Raw genomic sequence first — 21897 nt, forward strand, 5'->3', positions numbered from 1 at the left:
CCACTTGTCATTTGCCTTGACCAACAAGGATTTTGGCATGAATAGGGCAGTAAACGGGCACAGGCACCAGAATTTGTAATTTTGAATAAGAAGCTGTAGTTGTGCAGGGGTTAACTAGCTTCGGTCATCAAATGTTACACTTGAAACCCACAGAGGGTGGTCTGGTACATATCACCCACTTGTCATTTGCCTTGACCAACAAGGATTTTGGCATGAATAGGGCAGAAAACGGGCACAGGAACCAGAATTTGTAATTTTTAATAAGAAGCTGTAGTGGTGCAGGGGTTAACTAGCTTCGGTCATCAAATGTTACACTTGAAACCCACAGAGGGTGGTCTGGTACATATGACCCACTTGTCATTTGCCTTGACCAACAAGGATTTTGGCATTAATAGGGCAGTAAAGCGGGCACAGGCACCAGATTATCTCATTTTGAATAAGAAGCTGTAGTTGTGCAGGGGTTAACTAGCTTCAGTCATCAAATGTTACACTTGAAACCCACTTAGGATGGTCTGGTACATATGACCCACTTGTCATTTGCCTTGACCAACAAGGATTTTGGCATTAATAGGGCAGTAAAGCGGGCACAGGCACCAGAATTTGTAATTTTGAATAAGAAGCTGTAGTTGTGCAGGGGTTAACTAGCTTCGGTCATCAAATGTTACACTTGAAACCCACAGAGGGTGGTCTGGTACATATGACCCACTTGTCATTTGCCTTGACCAACAAGGATTTTGGCATGAATAGGGCAGTAAAGCGGGCACAGGCACCAGAATTTGTAATTTTGAATAAGAAGCTGTAGTTGTGCAGGGGTTAACTAGCTTCAGTCATCAAATGTTACACTTGAAACCCACAGAGGGTGGTCTGGTACATATGACCCACTTGTCATTTGCCTTGACCAACAAGGATTTTGGCATTAATAGGGCAGTAAAGCGGGCACAGGCACCAGAATTTGTAATTTTTAATAAGAAGCTGTAGTGGTGCAGGGGTTAACTAGCTTCGGTCATCAAATGTTACACTTGAAACCCACAGAGGGTGGTCTGGTACATATCACCCACTTGTCATTTGCCTTGACCAACAAGGATTTTGGCATTAATAGGGCAGTAAAGCGGGCACAGGCACCAGATTATCTCATTTTGAATAAGAAGCTGTAGTTGTGCAGGGGTTAACTAGCTTCAGTCATCAAATGTTACACTTGAAACCCACTTAGGATGGTCTGGTACATATGACCCACTTGTCATTTGCCTTGACCAACAAGGATTTTGGCATGAATAGGGCAGTAAACGGGCACAGGCACCAGAATTTGTAATTTTGAATAAGAAGCTGTAGTTGTGCAGGGGTTAACTAGCTTCGGTCATCAAATGTTACACTTGAAACCCACAGAGGGTGGTCTGGTACATATCACCCACTTGTCATTTGCCTTGACCAACAAGGATTTTGGCATTAATAGGGCAGTAAAGCGGGCACAGGCACCAGAATTTGTAATTTTGAATAAGAAGCTGTAGTTGTGCAGGGGTTAACTAGCTTCGGTCATCAAATGTTACACTTGAAACCCACAGAGGGTGGTCTGGTACATATGACCCACTTGTCATTTGCCTTGACCAACAAGGATTTTGGCATGAATAGGGCAGTAAAGCGGGCACAGGCACCAGAATTTGTAATTTTTAATAAGAAGCTGTAGTGGTGCAGGGGTTAACTAGCTTCGGTCATCAAATGTTACACTTGAAACCCACAGAGGGTGGTCTGGTACATATCACCCACTTGTCATTTGCCTTGACCAACAAGGATTTTGGCATTAATAGGGCAGTAAAGCGGGCACAGGCACCAGATTATCTCATTTTGAATAAGAAGCTGTAGTTGTGCAGGGGTTAACTAGCTTCAGTCATCAAATGTTACACTTGAAACCCACTTAGGATGGTCTGGTACATATGACCCACTTGTCATTTGCCTTGACCAACAAGGATTTTGGCATGAATAGGGCAGTAAACGGGCACAGGCACCAGAATTTGTAATTTTGAATAAGAAGCTGTAGTTGTGCAGGGGTTAACTAGCTTCGGTCATCAAATGTTACACTTGAAACCCACAGAGGGTGGTCTGGTACATATCACCCACTTGTCATTTGCCTTGACCAACAAGGATTTTGGCATGAATAGGGCAGAAAACGGGCACAGGCACCAGAATTTGTAATTTTTAATAAGAAGCTGTAGTGGTGCAGGGGTTAACTAGCTTCGGTCATCAAATGTTACACTTGAAACCCACAGAGGGTGGTCTGGTACATATGACCCACTTGTCATTTGCCTTGACCAACAAGGATTTTGGCATTAATAGGGCAGTAAAGCGGGCACAGGCACCAGATTATCTCATTTTGAATAAGAAGCTGTAGTTGTGCAGGGGTTAACTAGCTTCAGTCATCAAATGTTACACTTGAAACCCACTTAGGATGGTCTGGTACATATGACCCACTTGTCATTTGCCTTGACCAACAAGGATTTTGGCATTAATAGGGCAGTAAAGCGGGCACAGGCACCAGAATTTGTAATTTTGAATAAGAAGCTGTAGTTGTGCAGGGGTTAACTAGCTTCGGTCATCAAATGTTACACTTGAAACCCACAGAGGGTGGTCTGGTACATATGACCCACTTGTCATTTGCCTTGACCAACAAGGATTTTGGCATGAATAGGGCAGTAAAGCGGGCACAGGCACCAGAATTTGTAATTTTGAATAAGAAGCTGTAGTTGTGCAGGGGTTAACTAGCTTCGGTCATCAAATGTTACACTTGAAACCCACAGAGGGTGGTCTGGTACATATGACCCACTTGTCATTTGCCTTGACCAACAAGGATTTTGGCATTAATAGGGCAGTAAAGCGGGCACAGGCACCAGAATTTGTAATTTTTAATAAGAAGCTGTAGTGGTGCAGGGGTTAACTAGCTTCGGTCATCAAATGTTACACTTGAAACCCACAGAGGGTGGTCTGGTACATATCACCCACTTGTCATTTGCCTTGACCAACAAGGATTTTGGCATTAATAGGGCAGTAAAGCGGGCACAGGCACCAGATTATCTCATTTTGAATAAGAAGCTGTAGTTGTGCAGGGGTTAACTAGCTTCAGTCATCAAATGTTACACTTGAAACCCACTTAGGATGGTCTGGTACATATGACCCACTTGTCATTTGCCTTGACCAACAAGGATTTTGGCATGAATAGGGCAGTAAACGGGCACAGGCACCAGAATTTGTAATTTTGAATAAGAAGCTGTAGTTGTGCAGGGGTTAACTAGCTTCGGTCATCAAATGTTACACTTGAAACCCACAGAGGGTGGTCTGGTACATATCACCCACTTGTCATTTGCCTTGACCAACAAGGATTTTGGCATGAATAGGGCAGAAAACGGGCACAGGAACCAGAATTTGTAATTTTTAATAAGAAGCTGTAGTGGTGCAGGGGTTAACTAGCTTCGGTCATCAAATGTTACACTTGAAACCCACAGAGGGTGGTCTGGTACATATGACCCACTTGTCATTTGCCTTGACCAACAAGGATTTTGGCATTAATAGGGCAGTAAAGCGGGCACAGGCACCAGATTATCTCATTTTGAATAAGAAGCTGTAGTTGTGCAGGGGTTAACTAGCTTCAGTCATCAAATGTTACACTTGAAACCCACTTAGGATGGTCTGGTACATATGACCCACTTGTCATTTGCCTTGACCAACAAGGATTTTGGCATTAATAGGGCAGTAAAGCGGGCACAGGCACCAGAATTTGTAATTTTGAATAAGAAGCTGTAGTTGTGCAGGGGTTAACTAGCTTCGGTCATCAAATGTTACACTTGAAACCCACAGAGGGTGGTCTGGTACATATGACCCACTTGTCATTTGCCTTGACCAACAAGGATTTTGGCATGAATAGGGCAGTAAAGCGGGCACAGGCACCAGAATTTGTAATTTTGAATAAGAAGCTGTAGTTGTGCAGGGGTTAACTAGCTTCAGTCATCAAATGTTACACTTGAAACCCACAGAGGGTGGTCTGGTACATATGACCCACTTGTCATTTGCCTTGACCAACAAGGATTTTGGCATTAATAGGGCAGTAAAGCGGGCACAGGCACCAGAATTTGTAATTTTTAATAAGAAGCTGTAGTGGTGCAGGGGTTAACTAGCTTCGGTCATCAAATGTTACACTTGAAACCCACAGAGGGTGGTCTGGTACATATCACCCACTTGTCATTTGCCTTGACCAACAAGGATTTTGGCATTAATAGGGCAGTAAAGCGGGCACAGGCACCAGATTATCTCATTTTGAATAAGAAGCTGTAGTTGTGCAGGGGTTAACTAGCTTCAGTCATCAAATGTTACACTTGAAACCCACTTAGGATGGTCTGGTACATATGACCCACTTGTCATTTGCCTTGACCAACAAGGATTTTGGCATGAATAGGGCAGTAAACGGGCACAGGCACCAGAATTTGTAATTTTGAATAAGAAGCTGTAGTTGTGCAGGGGTTAACTAGCTTCGGTCATCAAATGTTACACTTGAAACCCACAGAGGGTGGTCTGGTACATATCACCCACTTGTCATTTGCCTTGACCAACAAGGATTTTGGCATTAATAGGGCAGTAAAGCGGGCACAGGCACCAGAATTTGTAATTTTGAATAAGAAGCTGTAGTGGTGCAGGGGTTAACTAGCTTCGGTCATCAAATGTTACACTTGAAACCCACAGAGGGTGGTCTGGTACATATGACCCACTTGTCATTTGCCTTGACCAACAAGGATTTTGGCATGAATAGGGCAGTAAAGCGGGCACAGGCACCAGAATTTGTAATTTTGAATAAGAAGCTGTAGTTGTGCAGGGGTTAACTAGCTTCGGTCATCAAATGTTACACTTGAAACCCACAGAGGGTGGTCTGGTACATATGACCCACTTGTCATTTGCCTTGACCAACAAGGATTTTGGCATGAATAGGGCAGAAAACGGGCACAGGCACCAGAATTTGTAATTTTTAATAAGAAGCTGTAGTGGTGCAGGGGTTAACTAGCTTCGGTCATCAAATGTTACACTTGAAACCCACAGAGGGTGGTCTGGTACATATGACCCACTTGTCATTTGCCTTGACCAACAAGGATTTTGGCATGAATAGGGCAGTAAAGCGGGCACAGGCACCAGATTATCTCATTTTGAATAAGAAGCTGTAGTTGTGCAGGGGTTAACTAGCTTCGGTCATCAAATGTTACACTTGAAACCCACTTAGGATGGTCTGGTACATATGACCCACTTGTCATTTGCCTTGACCAACAAGGATTTTGGCATGAATAGGGCAGTAAAGCGGGCACAGGCACCAGAATTTGTAATTTTGAATAAGAAGCTGTAGTGGTGCAGGGGTTAACTAGCTTCGGTCATCAAATGTTACACTTGAAACCCACAGAGGGTGGTCTGGTACATATCACCCACTTGTCATTTGCCTTGACCAACAAGGATTTTGGCATGAATAGGGCAGTAAAGCGGGCACAGGCACCAGAATTTGTAATTTTGAATAAGAAGCTGTAGTGGTGCAGGGGTTAACTAGCTTCGGTCATCAAATGTTACACTTGAAACCCACAGAGGGTGGTCTGGTACATATGACCCACTTGTCATTTGCCTTGACCAACAAGGATTTTGGCATGAATAGGGCAGAAAACGGGCACAGGCACCAGAATTTGTAATTTTTAATAAGAAGCTGTAGTGGTGCAGGGGTTAACTAGCTTCGGTCATCAAATGTTACACTTGAAACCCACTTAGGATGGTCTGGTACATATGACCCACTTGTCATTTGCCTTGACCAACAAGGATTTTGGCATGAATAGGGCAGTAAAGCGGGCACAGGCACCAGAATTTGTAATTTTGAATAAGAAGCTGTAGTGGTGCAGGGGTTAACTAGCTTCGGTCATCAAATGTTACACTTGAAACCCACAGAGGGTGGTCTGGTACATATCACCCACTTGTCATTTGCCTTGACCAACAAGGATTTTGGCATAATTAATTTGGGCAATGGACAAATGATCCGGATCTCAGTACCTGCAGATAAACACAAAACAACAGCCACCTACACGGCTTCACTATACTGACTTCTTTCTTTAGTGTTTACCACACACACTGGCATCACAAGGGGGGTGCGGGCAGGGCCAGTTCTAGACATTGTGGAGCTTAGGGCCAACTTTTAGTTGCCAACTTTTTTTTAGAAGACGTTCCTCAGCTTGCACTGAAAGCGCATGCGCTTCCGGAAAGGGGCTGTGTCCTTGCGGATCACCCCCAATTCATCACACTGTAGGGCGTGCCCAGCACTTACGAAGGTGCTGGTCTTCCCCTCAAGCTCTCCCCTCGTGGCGATTAATTGCCATGTGCAGTAATGCCCTTTATAACACATAATTCCACACACAGTAATGCCCTTTATAAACACATTATGCCACATGCAGTAATGCCCTGTATAACACATTATGCCACATGCAGTAATGGCTTTTATAACACATTATGCCACATGCAGTAATGCCCTGTATAATACATTATGTCACACGCAGTAAGAATTTGTATAACACATTATGCCACACGCAGTAAAGCCCTGTATAATACATTATGTCACACGCAGTAATGCCCTGTATAATACATTATGTCACACGCAGTAATGCCCTGTATAATACATTGTGCCACACACAGTTATGCCCTCTATAATACCGTATCCCCAATTCAAATTACGCCACACATTAGTCCCTTATTCATGTTATGACACACAGTGGTGCCCCTTTTACACAATGCTCAAATTAGTGCCCCTTATACACAAGGTCCACAGTACTGAGTAGTAGTGCCCCTAATACAATGCCCACAGTAGTGGTGCCCCTTATAGAATGCTCACAGCAGTGGTGTCTCTTACACAATGGCCCCAGTATTGGTGCTCCCCATGCAGTGCCCTCAGTAGTACCCACAGTGTTAATGCCCCCATTGGTAAAGTACCCTATAGTAGTGCCTCCATTGGTAATGCCCCCAATAGTGGTGCCTCCTATAGAAGTGCCCACATTAGTAGTGCCCCCAGTAATAATGCCCCCTGTAGTAGTGCCCACAGTAGGAATGTCCCCTATAGTAGTGCCCCCATTAGTGCCCCCTATAGTAGTGCCCCCAGTAGTAATGCCCCCTTATAGACATGCCCCCAGTAGTAATGTCCCCAGTAATAATGCCCCTTTATAGACATGCCCCCTTATAGACATGCCCCCAGTAGTAATGCCCCCTTATAGACATGCCCCCAGTAGTAATGCCCTATGTCTCCCTTCTGAAAAATAAAACATACAAACATAATACTTCCCTTAGGCCCCGCTCCTGCGTCCGCTGCCGTCTGGTCCGACCGCGGCTCCACCACAGATCTATGGGAGAGATGTCATGACGTCCCTCCCATAGTGCTCTCTGCTGGAGCCGGAGCTCAGGAGTGAGCTCCGGTTCCACGGTTCTATGGGAGAGACTTCATGACGTTAGGACGTCCCTCCCATAGTGCTTTATGCGGGAGCCGGAGCTCTGGAGTGAGCTTCGACTGCCGCTGCAGAGAGGGAGCCGGGTGCCCGCTGATAACAAATATCAACGCGGGGGTAACTGGCGCTAGTTTTTTTTAAATTTTTCTTATGGAATTTTTATTTTTGCCCTCCTGGGGAATCAGTGGTGCCCTCTAGGGGCCGGCGCTCTGGGCGACTGCCCTGTTAGCCCGCCCCTAGAACCGCCACTGGGGGCGGGCTGCACTGGGTGACACCATCCGAAGGGTTTGACACCAAAATAGCAGAGCTGCTCTGCTATTTTGGTCTCACCCCGTCGGATGGTGTCACCGTGATGCCAGGACGCGGAGAGAGGCAGGGAGAGAATGTGGGCTGCCCCAACAGCTGCAGGAGCACTGGGGAAGCCCACTGTGTGACAAGAACGGGAGGCGGTAACGCACCCAAGATCGGCTCACATAAGGGGTGTCGCTTCACGGGCGAGGTCACGCCCCTTCCTGCGAAGCCACGCCCCTTCCGGGAGCACACGCCTATGGCGCGCAGGAGGACTCAGAGCATCCGCACCAGGTGACACCAAGGTAGGTGACGCCTCTGACCACACACACCAACTTGACTACTCATACATACATCAGCACCCTGCCAACAGCAATATAGGGTGGATGTAGTGCACTCCATATCACCATGCTACACCTATGCTCCCCAACAATGCATCTACACCAATAATGCAATAATTGTTACAGGACAAGGGAATAATGCAGTTACAAAACATTACCATACTCACAAACAGGTACCTTACTACAGCCTACCTTTTAATGGAGGCCTGATTGTAGTAGCTGAGATGACGAGGTAACAAGGTTACAAACCTCAATACATTCTTATCAAATCAGAACAACAGTACTACAGGGCTTAATCATCTTCTGCTGCCTCAGGCCTAGTGCCTGCCTTCTAGGGGATCAATGACACCTAACAATGGGTTAATGATGTGGATCCCAAATTAACCCTATAGGGTCTAATGCCCCTTATACCTTGTGGGACTAGTGCCCTCTCTGGCTCAGGCTTATTGTCCGCCTAACAAAGGCCGTCCCTGCTGGTTAGGGCTTAACGCCCACAGTGGCCATGGGCCTAATGCCTGACAATTAAAATAGCATGCAATTGAATGAAAATACAATGCAATTAGATTTACCAGTCCAGTAGTCTTTGGCTGAACTAAGCCTAGTTCATCCACAATTACTATGTGTTCTTCACCCGAGGTGGGTCGACTCCCACGATCTCAGTGCTTCCTGTAGTCTTCACCTTGAGCTGGCAAACTCCCACTGCCACAGCAGTCTTCACCCAGGTAGCAGTGACCAAGGTCCAGGGGAATAACTATGGTGTTTGGCACCCAGGCAAGATGAGAAGTTGGCACCTCACTTATTTATGTGACCTGGGCCTATTGCCCAGGGTCAATTATAGCCTTAGGAGCACGGGCCTAATGCCCGCCTATTTGTGCCACAGGCTTAAGGCCTCATGACCCTTACGTGCCTACTGCCTAACAATCTGATGGTCTAGGGACGGCTTAATGATGGTAAGGCCTCAAAGAGGGTCTACCTGTCGGGTGGGAGAGGATGCAGTGAGGATCTTCATTCGCTCTTTTACTTCCCAACCACTGCAGTACTCTCCGGTCCTCAGCTGCATTTTTCTGTCGCTGGCCCATTCTGTCCAGTAGCCGCGGTGTCAGAGCTCTTCTCTATTGAGCCCAGTGTCTCCTAGCGTCTTCTACAGCCGCTGGAGCTCTTCTCTTTTGAGCCCGGTGTCTTCTGGACTCTTCCACGGCCGCTGGAGCTCTTCACCCATTTCCGCCAAATTGACTCTTCCTCCCAGAGACATCTGACGCTAGACGCCACGGGCGTAGCCAGCCATGATGCGGCTTACAACGAATGGCTCACTGTGGCCGATTTCTATTGGCTGCCGGTGCACGCCGTGATTGGCTCAGATTGTCAAAATTGGCACCACTGTGATTGGCTCAAATTCAAATTGTTACCCCTCTTCAATGGCCGGCGGTCAATGAGCTGCACTCAGCTATTAGGTGGCGCCACATGTCAGCCGCTGCTGGGCCTTGACCGGCACTGAAAACAGACATACTGGGCCTGATTCAGAGCCGGACACTCTGACCAGAGCGCTCGCTCTGAATCAGGGCCCTCCTACCCAACACTGGAGCGGCCTCCTGGACGCTCGCATAGCTGTGGGTTACCACCCACAGCTTATGCGAGCGTCCATGATGATGGTCGCGATGGTCAAGACTATCGCGACCATCGGGCTTGCGACGAGACCCTGCGGTAGGGTCTCGGTGCCGCAAGCCCAAGAGTGATTTTGGCTCTATCAGAGCCAAATTCACTCCCTTTGACATCACTAGTGATGTTAGTGGGGCCAGACCTAGACGGTAGGCGTTCCCATGGGAACGCCTCTGTCTGGCAGCCACGCCCCCGGCACTCCCACTCACTATCGACAGCACGCCCCCTTTGGTGCGAGGCCCCGAGCGACGGATTCCCCGTCGCTCGACGGGTCTCGCGCATGTGCACGACGAAGCTCCCTCCGTCGTGTGCATGCGCCCTTAGGCACCATCGGACACTTATGTGTCCTGCTGGGGATACATCTCACCGGACTGCAGGACTAAGGCGCTGGGATCAAGCATTTGGTCACAGCACTGGCAGTGGCTTAACTAGGGTATATGGAGCCCAGGACAAGTTTAAAAATGGACACCCCCCCCCCCCCTATGTGCGTGTGACAAAAAATGGGCGTGGACACTTAAAAATGGGGAGTGTCAACATGACACACATCCCTATCTCATCACTCTGAACATTTCTTTCTATTCCATATGCACCTTAATGCAGTGCCCCTTATACAGTCCCCCCTCTGCAGTGCCCCCAGTAGTGGTCCCTCTTATGCAGGCCCCCAGTAGTACCCCTTATACAGTACCCCAAGTATACAATGTCCCCAGTAGTGATCCCTCTTATGCAGGCCCTTAGGAGTGCCCCTTATACAGTACCCCTAGAAGTGGTCCCCCTTATGCAGTCACCCATTAGTGCCCCCAATAGTAGTTACCTCCATACGTTAGTAGTAGTCCCTAGTAGAGGTCACCTCCCCCCTGATGCAGTACCCCCATTAGACAAACACACAAGTAAAAAAAATAAAAAAACTAACTTCAATCCCCGCTCACCGAAGTCCCCCGGGCTGGCGCACTCTGCATTATGGGAGAGACGTTGTGACATCTCTCCCATAACCCACTACAGGAGCTGGAAGGCGGAGCTCATGAGTGAGCTCCAGCCCAGCTCTTGCAGTGGGCCCAGCAGCAGCAGACAATGAGAGTCTGTCTGACTCTCAAAGGCTGCTGTAAATGCACTAGCGGCTCTATGGGCTATCCTGAGCCCGCCTCCCACCCTTCGCCTGGCGCTATTAGGTAAGCGCTCAGGGGGAGAGAAGGGGCGTGGCTGTGCAGGACAGTGCTGGGCGCAGGGAAGCCTAGCGCCGGTCCTGAGTAAATGCTGACCGCACTCAGGAGCTCACTCAGAGCCGCTCGCGAGCGCACAGCGAGCGCAAGCAGCTCGATGTTTGCGTATGCACTGCGTCCAGCAGGTGCATGTGCGAGACCAGCTGAGCGACTGAAGGTCAGTTGCTACGTGGCTCACAACAAGACGGGACGGCTGTCGATGTTGATTGACAGCTCGCCCTGTTTTGTGGGCAGGCAAACGCATGCGTTCCCTTAGGAACGGGGTTACTGACATCACTAGTGATGTCAGTAGTGGACTTCCTGCTCTATTAGAGCAGGAAGTACACTCGAGCTTGCGGCAGCTAGACCCAACCCCAGGGTCTCGTCGCAAGCCCGACGGTCATGATAATTATGTCTGTCTTCAGCCCGCTCGCACAAGCTGTGGATGGTCACCCACAGCTTTGCGAGCGGCCGGAGATAAAAAAAAAACACCTGCCCACATGCAGAGTGAGTGGCCGCCAGCAGCGACCAACTCTGAATGAGCTCCTCACTGCGGTCGACACTACACTGTTTAACTAGGATGGGCCAGTACCGTGGCCGGCGGTGCGGGGGCGTCACCGGCCATGCCCTAGTTACGCTACTGAGCACTGGACATCGCCCTGGACAGCTCCCCCCTCTGCCGGGCCTGTCAGATGGTGCCCAGGGCAAGGTGCCCCACACGCACCCCCTTATTATGCCACTGCCGGTGTACCAGCTTTCTAAGAGATTCCAGAAACATGCTGAATAGTCTGGGGCTGGTTAATGTGATGGCAGGAGGACACCACGCTAAGTGTATCTACCTGCTATAGTGTTACCCCCTCCTCCCTATAACCAGCCTTGTGCTGGATAATGTGATGGCAGGAGGACACCACGCTAAGTGTGTCTCCCTGCTATAGTGTTACCCCCTTCCTCCCTATAACCAACCTAGTGCTGGTTATCGGAAGAAAAGGTGAACCCCACACAGATTTTTTTTCCAGTATTCAAATACCAGACCATGCTCAGAGGTTTAGGGAAAGACCCCAATTGTCAAATTTGGTGACCAATGCTATTTAACCCTTGAAAAACTACAGGTAATTATTCAAAATTAAGAAACCTGGTGCATGTGCCCACATTACTGCCCTATTTATGCCCAAATCCTTGCTGGTCAAGGCAAATGGCAAGTGGGTTATATGTACCAGACCACCGTCTGTGGATTTCAAGTGTAACATTTGATGACCGAAGCTAGTTAACCCCTGCACAACTACAGCTTCTTATTCAAAGTTACAAATTCTGGAGCCTGTGCCCGTTTACTGCCCTATTCATGCCAAAATCCTTGTTGGTCAAGACAAATGACAAGTGGGTGATATGTACCAGACCACCCTCTGTGGGTTTCAAGTGTAACATTTGATGACCGAAGCTAGTTAACCCCTGCACAACTACAGTTTCTTATTCAAAATGACAAAATGTGGTGCCTGTGCCCGCTTTACTGCCCTTTTCATGCCCAAATCCTTATTGTGCCAGGAAAATAATAATTGTAGACTGTGTAAGGGACATAATTCTTTGTTTACATAGCATTAGTTTAGTGATCTAACTTTATTTAAGTATTTAAATGTAACATTTTCTGAATAAGAAGCTGGAGCTTGAATAAGAAGTGAATAAGAAATGAATAAGAAGTGAATAAGAAACGAATAAGAAACGAATAAGAAGCCAACTTCAGCCTCGTGCTTTATATCGTCTTTCTGTTACGTTCTGTGTATTTCCTGACTTATTGCGCTATACAGATAACACCTCGGTCATTTCTTACTGACACTATTACAGGTTACACTTTATTATTAGTAGGGTGAGTGCCCCAAAATATAGAGAGAACTTTCTGCTTCTGTTGCTGTTACCTGTATAATGATAATGCAGCACCAGAGTCTGCTCCAGCTGTATATCAGTGTCAAAAAGTTCTGCTCCACCTGTATTATACCAACACTGGGGTCTGCTCTATCTGTATAATGGTAATGCAGCACCAGAGTCTGCTCCAGCTGTATATCAGTAACAAAAAGTTCTGCTCCACCTGTATTATACCAACACTGGGGTCTGCTCCACCTGTATAATGGTAATGCAACACAAGAGTCTGCCCCAGCTGTATATCAGTAACAAAAGGTTCTGCTCCACATGTATATAATACTAAAACTGTGGTCTGATCCACCTGTATAAACATAGTGCAGCACTAGAGGTTGCTTCAACTGTAATATAGTAACACCAGGGTCTGTTACACCTGTATTATATAGAACACTGGTGTCTGATATACCTGTATGATAATAATGAGGCACCACAGTCTGCTCCCCCTGTATAATAATAATAAATACCTTCGCCTGCTGCCTCTTCTTGATGTTAACGGACTGTGACCCGGACGTTGCCGACAAAGAAGAAACGCCCCTCTAGATAACCACGCCCCGCCCCAGTCATCTCCGTGTAGCTATGGCCACAGTCTGCCCCGCCCCTCATATCATAGTGACCGCCCTCCTCTCATTCCCCTCAGTGCGGTGATTGGCAGCAGCGAGTAGCCAATCAGGCGGGCACACAGTAGGAAGGACGTCCTGTAACTAAGCAGCCACGTGCACCTGCCGCTCACAGGTTCATCACTAGAGTAACAATTGTATAGTCTAATGGTGTCCTCATGTATGGTGACCGGCGGCCATATTCTTATAGTCTCCCAGTCACAGAGCAGAGGGGGCGGGGCCACAGAGGCTTTAGCTGCCATTTTGTCATAGATATTCCTGTCACAGCCGGAGCCAGGTAACGTGTCATGTATATATTGTATTATTATTATATAGGGGAGAGGGGACTGTACAGTGATATATGAGGGAGAATAACACAGCTCCCAGCATACACTGATATGTGGTATTATTATGTGGGGTAGAGGGGACTGTACAGTGATATATGAGGAGGAATAACACAGCTTCCAGCACACACTGATATGTGGTATTATTATTATATAGAGGAGAGGGGAACATACAGTGATATATGAGGGAGAATAACACAGCTCCCAGCATACACTGATATGTGGTATTATTATGTGGGGTAGAGGGGACTGTACAGTGATATATGAGGAGGAATAACACAGCTTCCAGCACACACTGATATGTGGTATTATTATTATATAGAGGAGAGGGGAACATACAGTGATATATGAGGGAGAATAACACAGCTCCCAGCACACACTGATATGTGGTATTATTATTATATAGGGGAGAGGGGACTGTACAGTGATATATGAGGGGGAATAACACAGGTCCCAGCACCCACTGATATGTGGTATTATTATTATATAGGGTAGAGGGGACTGTACAGTACACATCAATTATCCAATTTTTCCCCAATTTGCACTTTATCACTCCAAAAATGACGTGTCATTTTTTGGGCAAGTTACGCTATTTAAAAAATTAATATTGCCAAATAAGTCTTTAAGGAGGGTATCCCATTGTTTCTTAACTAAGTCCTGCCATTTTTATCTTTATATAGTGATTTTCCCCAACTTTTCACATGCTTAGGATGTTATAATTAAATTGCAAAAAATGTTATGTAGCATTCGAACCCGTGAAAAACGCATCTTTTAGGATTGCTCGATAAGTATTTATTTGCGCCATAAGCCATTTTTCATGAAAAAGAAACATATCGGGCCAAATGTAATAGGGTGTCAGTTTTGGTAAAATGCGAGTTTGGTGGTAAACTCGCAATTTTTCACAACTCTCCAATGTAATAGGGTGTCAGTTCAATAAAACTCAAATATTTCAGTTACTAAACTCCCCATTCTCAAACTCGCATCCAGATGTTTTCACATTGAAAACAATCAACTCGCCCACTGTAATAGAGTGTCTGTTATAGACTCGCGAAAAAAGATAACCAAAAGCCCACAAATATTAGACCTGCTTCAGGATAGCGAGTATATCCTGAGCAGGTCAGATTAACACAGAAACATGCTCATATCCATGAGATACGTGCATTTTTTTTGTGATTTCTTATGTAAAAGTTTATAAATGTAAAAAAAAAATGACGTGCACCCCCTCCCCAAAAGCATAACCAGCCCCGGGCTTTATAAAGCCTGTTCTGGTTCTAAAAATACAGGGGCCAAAATGCGTAGGGGGCCCCTGTATATTAAGAACCAGCACAGGGCTTTGTTGAGCTGGTTCTGGAAAATCGGGACAAAACGAGTAGGGGTCCCCTGAAAGTTCCAAAACCAGCACCAAACTCTTTCTAGCGGGGGGATAATGCCACAGTCAGGGAAAACCTTTCATCGGTTTCCCCGGCCAAAGCATTATACCTGACCGCTAGTCAGTCCAGGCCGGGGATCCCTGGGGAGTTGGGTACCCCCCCCCCAATAAAGAGGTACCCCGCTCCAGGGCACCCCAGGCCTAGACTGATAGAAAGGGGCTATCCCTGGCACCCTAGGGCGGTGGGTGCCGGGTTGATAGTGTTAGTGTAAAGTGTAAAATTAAGGTTTCAATATTGTCTTTAGTTGTAGAACCAAAGTACCCAACTCCCCATGGATCACCGGTCTGGACTGACTAGTGGTCAGGGATAATGCTTTGGCCGGGGAAACCGGTGAAAGGTTTTCCCTGGCTGTGGCATTATCCCCCCCGCTAGAAAGAGTTTGGTGCTGGTTTTGGAATCTTCAGGGGACCCCTACTCATTTTGTCCCCTGATTTTCCAGAACCAGGACCAGCTCAACAAAGCCCTGTGCTGGTTCTTAATATACAGTTGCCCCCTACGCATTTTGGCCCCTGTATTTTTAGAACCAGGACGGGCTTTATAAAGCCCGGGGCTGGTAAGGCTTTTGGGGAGGGGGTGCACGTAATTATTTTTTTTTTAAACACTCACAGAAGCCATCACGGATCTCACTGATCTGTGATGGCTTCTGTAAAACTCGCACCTTTTAATGCTAGTCGCATTAACAGGTGTCAGTTTACATAGGGAAAAACTTGCCTAAACTCGCAAATGCAGTAGCCTCCAACTGAAAAGTTCACAGGCTATTGAATTTGCTAGTTTCAGTACAGACTCGCACTTTTTAAAAGTGCGAGTTTGTACTGTTACTAAAACTGACTCCCTATTACTTTTGTCCCATCATGTCTAATTGAATTCTCCTCTTAATGTGATTGTGGCCATGAAAATCTAACATTTTCTGGAATGATATAACAAAAGCTATAAATAATAATTCTCTTTAATTCATCCCTTTGTAACAAAATTAAAGTTGAGCAGTTTGAATAAAAGAGGTGTCTGGGAGGAACAAGGCTCCTGGGACCTTGCCGTTTTATATTTCCGGATCTGAACTGCTGAGAATTGTCAGCCAGCTAATTCTAGCCCCCAGCCGCCAGTTGTGGTGGTTTGTCCTTAGCAACATAGGATTGTGTGACTGCATCTGAGGCGCCTTATGTAGCTGGATCTGAGAAACACTGACTAGATCTCCATAGCTCGGGGAGGAGGGCTTACTGGTCACATGGTGTTTCCTACCTGTGTATGTGACTTGTACTCTGATATTTATTGTAAATAATATTTGCATTCCTAGATAATTCAGCTGTAAGGAACTAGAGAGTCTATACTAGACTTCACGTGAGAGTCCTGTATAAATCACTGAGGATGGACAATGACAAGACTCACATGTCTGAGAGGATAATAGATCTCACCCTGGAGATCATCTACCTGCTGACTGGGGAGGTGAGAAGATCTGGGAATGTCACAGTGACATCACTTGTACCTATACTGATAATACAGGGTCATGACTGGGGAGGTGAGGGTATCTGGGAGTGTCACAGTGACATTACTTTACTCTATAGTAATAATAGAGGGACATGACTGGGGAGGTGAGAGGGTCTGGGAGTGTCACAGTGACATCACTTATATCTATTCTATAGTAATAATACAGGGACATGACTGAGGAGGTGAGGGGATCTGGGAGTGTCACAGTGACATCACTTATATCTATAGTAATAATACAGGGACATGACTGGGGAGGTGAGAGGATCTGGGAGTGTCACAGTGACATCACTTATATCTATAGTAATACAGGGTCATGACTGGGGAGGTGACGGTATCTGGGAGTGTCACAGTGACATTACTTTAATCTATAATAATACAGGGACATGACTGGGGAGGTGAGAGGGTCTGGTAGTGTCACAGTGACATCGCTTATATCTATAGTAATAATACAGGGACATGACTGGGGAGGTGAGAGGATCTGGGAGTGTCACAGTGACATCACTTATATCTATAGTAATACAGGGTCATGACTGGGGAGGTGACAGTATCTGGGAGTGTCACAGTGACATTACTTTAATCTATAATAATACAGGGACATGACTGGGGAGGTGAGAGGGTCTGGTAGTGTCACAGTGACATCGCTTATATCTATAGTAATAATACAGGGACATGACTGGGGAGGTGAGAGGATCTGGGAGTGTCACAGTGACATCACTTATATCTATAGTAATAGTACAGGGACATGACTGGGGAGATGAGAGAGTCTGGGAGTGTCACAGTGACATCACTTATATCTATAGTAATAATAGAGGGACATAACTGGGGAGGTGAGAGGATCTGGGAGCGTCACAGTGACATCACTTATATCTATAGTAATAATACAGGGACATGACTGGGGAGGTGAGAGGATCTGGGAGTGTCACAGTGACATCACTTATATCTATAGTAATAATACAGGGACATGACTGGGGAGGTGAGAGGATCTGGGAGTGTCACAGTGACATCACTTATATCTATAGTAATACAGGGTCATGACTGGGGAGGTGACGGTATCTGGGAGTGTCACAGTGACATTACTTTAATCTATAATAATACAGGGACATGACTGGGGAGGTGAGAGGGTGTGGTAGTGTCACAGTGACATCGCTTATATCTATAGTAATAATACAGGGACATGACTGGGGAGGTGAGAGGATCTGGGAGTGTCACAGTGACATCACTTATATCTATAGTAATAGTACAGGGACATGACTGGGAAGGTGAGAGGATCTGGGAGTGTGACAGTGACCACCTATATCTATAGTAATAATACAGGGACATGACTGGGGAGGTGAGGGGATCTGGGAGTGTCACTGTGTTATCACTTATATGTATATTAATAATACAGGGACATGACTGGGGAGGTGAGAGGATCTGGGAGTGTCACAGTGACATCACTTATATCTATAGTAATAATACAGGGACATGACTGAGGAGGTGAGGGGATCTGGGAGTGTCACAGTAACATCACTTATATCTATAGTAATAATACAGGGATACAACTGGGGAGGTGAGGGGAACTGGGAGTGTCACAGTGACATCACTTATATCTATAGTAATAGTACAGGGACATGACTGGGGAGATGAGAGAGTCTGGGAGTGTCACAGTGACATCACTTATATCTATAGTAATAATAGAGGGACATAACTGGGGAGGTGAGAGGATCTGGGAGCGTCACAGTGACATCACTTATATCTATAGTAATAATACAGGGACATGACTGGGGAGGTGAGGGGATCTGGGAGCGTCACACTGACATCACTTATATCTATAGTAATAATACAGAGACATGACTGGGGAGGTGAGAAGATCTGGTAGCGTCACAGTGACATCACTTATATCTATAGTAATAATACAGGGACATGACTGGGGAGGTGAGGGATTCTGGGAGCGTCACAGTGACATCACTTATATCTATAGTAATAATACAGGGACATTACTGGGGAGGTGAGAGGATCTGGAAGTGTCACAGTGACATCGCTTATATCTATAGTAATAATACAAGGACATGACTGGGGAGGTGAGGGGATCTGGGAGTGTCACAGTGACATTACTTTACTCTATAGTAATAATAGAGGGACATGACTGGGGAGGTGAGAGGGTCTGGGAGTGTCACAGTGACATCACTTATATCTATAGTAATAATACAGGGACATGACTGAGGAGGTGAGGGGATCTGGGAGTGTCACAGTGACATCACTTATATCTATAGTAATAATACAGGGACATGACTGGGGAGGTGAGAGGATCTGGGAGTGTCACAGTGACATCACTTATATCTATAGTAATACAGGGTCATGACTGGGGAGGTGAGGGGATCTGGGAGTGTCACAGTGACATTACTTTAATCTATAGTAATAATACAGGGACATGACTGGGGAGGTGAGAGGGTCTGGTAGTGTCACAGTGACATCGCTTATATCTATAGTAATAATACAGGGACATGACTGGGGAGGTGAGAGGATCTGGGAGCGTCACAGTGACATCACTTATATCTATAGTAATAATAGAGGGACATGACTGGGGAGATGAGAGAGTCTGGGAGTGTCACAGTGACATCACTTATATCTATAGTAATAATAGAGGGACATGACTGGGGAGGTGAGAGGAACTGGGAGTGTCACAGTGACATCACTTATATCTATAGTAATAATACAGGGACATGACTGGGGAGGTGAGGGGATCTGGGAGCGTCACAGTGACATCACTTATATCTATAGTAATAATACAGGGACATGACTGGGGAGGTGACGGATTCTGGGAGCGTCACAGTGACATCACTTATATCTATAGTAATAATACAGGGACATTACTGGGGAGGTGAGAGGATCTGGGAGTGTCACAGTGACATTACTTATATCTATAGTAATAATACAAGGACATGACTGGGGAGGTGAGGGGATCTGGGAGTGTCACAGTGACATCACTTATATCTATAGTAATAATACAGGGACATGACTGGGGAGGTGAGAGGGTCTGGGAGTGTCACAGTGATATCACATATCTAGTAATAATATAGAGACATACATAGTATCAGTGTCTTAGTACTCACAGGAGCTGGGATATATTAGATTGCTCACAGCATCTTGTTTAGTTACATTTCTATCACTGAAATGAAGATGGCAGGAGATGTGCTTCATTCTGTCCACTTTCTTATATACAGTAAACAGTTACAGATAGGATAGGGGTTTTATTTGTAAGACTGACCCATCTTGCATATTGTGCACTGATGACACCTAAATAAACAGCACCATGAGTATAATTTAACCCTTGAATTGATATCTCTCCCAATGAAAAGGATTACACAGTAGTGAAGAAGACATCCGGTGAGTGTGAGACACCCAGCAGCCATCCCTGTGTGTCAGGAGGACTGAGCAGGACCCAGAGCCCCATCACGGTGCCTCAACCTCACTCACTGATACATGAGAGAGACAATGACCAGAAGATCCTGGAACTCACCAAAAGGATCATTCAGCTGCTGACTGGAGAGGTGACTGCTGGGAATGGGACATTATACAGTAACACCAGGGGGTGTGTCTGGGTGATGACTGGAGAGGTGACTGCTGGGAATGGGACATTATACAGTAACACCAGGGGATGTGTCTGGGTGATGACTGGAGAGGTGACTGCTGAGAATGGGACATTATACAGTAACACCAGGGTATGTGTCTGGGTGATGACTGGAGAGGGGACTGCTGGGAATGGGACATTATACAGTAACACCAGGGGATGTGTCTGGGTGATGACTGGAGAGGTGACTGCAGGGAAGGGGACATTATACAGTAACACCAGGGGATGTGTCTGGGTGATGACTGGAGAGGTGACTGCTGGGAATAGGACATTATACAGTAACACCGGGGGATGTGTCTGGGTGATGACTGGAGAGGTGACTGCTGGGAATGGGACATTATACAGTAACACCAGGGGATGTGTCTGGGTGATGACTGGGGAGGTGACTGCTGGGAATAGGACATTATACAGTAACACCGGGGGATGTGTCTGGGTGATGACTGGAGAGGTGACTGCTGGGAATGGGACATTATACAGTAACACCGGGGGATGTGTCTGGGTGATGACTGGGGAGGTGACTGCTGGTAATGGTATATTATACAATAACACCAGGGGATGTGTCTGGGTGATGACTGGAGAGGTGACTGCTGGGAATGGGACATTATACTGTAACACCAGGGGATGTGTCTGAGTGATGACTGGAGAGGTGACTGCGGGGAAGGGGACATTATACAGTAACACCAGGGGATATGACTGGAGAGTGACTGCTGGGAATGGGACATTATACAGTAACACCAGGGGATGTGTCTGGGTGATGACTGGAGAGGTGACTGCTGGGAATGGGAAATTATACAGTAACACCAGGGGATGTGTCTGAGTGATGACCGGAGAGGTGACTGCTGGGAAAGGGACATTATATAGTAACACCAGGGGATGTGTCAGGTTGATGACTGGAGAGGTGACTGCTGGGAATGGGACATTATACAGTAACACCAGGGGATGTGTCTGGGTGATGACTGTATCATTGTGTGTGTCAGGTTCCTATAAGGTGTCAAGATGTCACTGTCTATGTCTCTATGCAGGAGGGGGAGTATATAGAGGAACACAGGGGTCTGTACAAAGACGTGATGATGGAGAATCACCGGCCCCTCACATCACTGGGTAAGAGGAGACTGTCATTTATTGTACAGGGGAGAGCAGGTATGGGGGCCCCCTATATACACACATCATATGATAATCACATATATACAATGTACTCAGTCACTGTGTGTCTCCTACAGATGGACCCAGTAACAGAAAGACCCCAGAGAGATGTCCCCGTCCTCTGTATTCCCAGGATTGTACAGAGGAGAATCACAGGACCCCACAGGATCATCAGGTAGGTGGGATTTAGGGTCTCACCAATATAACACAGTGACTGTCACTATATGATCTGTATAGAAACTGTGTGTGTCTTATTAGCCAGAATTCTTTTACTTAATGTGAATTCATTAAATTTGAATTTCTACTACGGGTTCCTTAGGGTCGACAGGTGACCTTGGGGTATAGGTGATGACGTAGGCATCGGGCACCATGCAGATAAAACTTTTTCTCCCAGGATGCACTGGTCCCCCTCC

At 46.4% G+C, this 21897-nt stretch overlaps 2 protein-coding genes across 3 annotated transcripts in view; one reads left to right on the forward strand and one right to left on the reverse strand.

Moving 5' to 3' along the window:
- The window catches only part of LOC148436301 (uncharacterized), a 45932-nt gene extending 32502 nt beyond the window's left edge, over nt 1-13430 (reverse strand). For both annotated transcript variants that reach the window (XM_088465063.1, XM_088465062.1), the window contains exon 1: nt 13344-13430. The gene's annotated coding sequence lies outside the window, so the exon portion shown is untranslated. The remainder of the gene's footprint in view (nt 1-13343) is intronic.
- A 267-nt stretch (nt 13431-13697) lies between these two features.
- The window catches only part of LOC148436302 (uncharacterized), a 30851-nt gene continuing 22651 nt past the window's right edge, over nt 13698-21897 (forward strand). The window contains exons 1-5 of the mRNA XM_088465058.1: nt 13698-13773; nt 16541-16689; nt 20070-20261; nt 21364-21442; nt 21562-21659. Coding sequence (XP_088321184.1) covers nt 16612-16689; nt 20070-20261; nt 21364-21442; nt 21562-21659 — 447 coding nt within the window. The 5' untranslated portion in view covers nt 13698-13773; nt 16541-16611. The remainder of the gene's footprint in view (nt 13774-16540; nt 16690-20069; nt 20262-21363; nt 21443-21561; nt 21660-21897) is intronic.

Source organism: Taudactylus pleione, unplaced genomic scaffold (genome assembly GCF_031769625.1).
Source record: "Taudactylus pleione unplaced genomic scaffold, aTauple2 ptg001839l, whole genome shotgun sequence".
Lineage (NCBI taxonomy): Eukaryota > Metazoa > Chordata > Amphibia > Anura > Myobatrachidae > Taudactylus > Taudactylus pleione.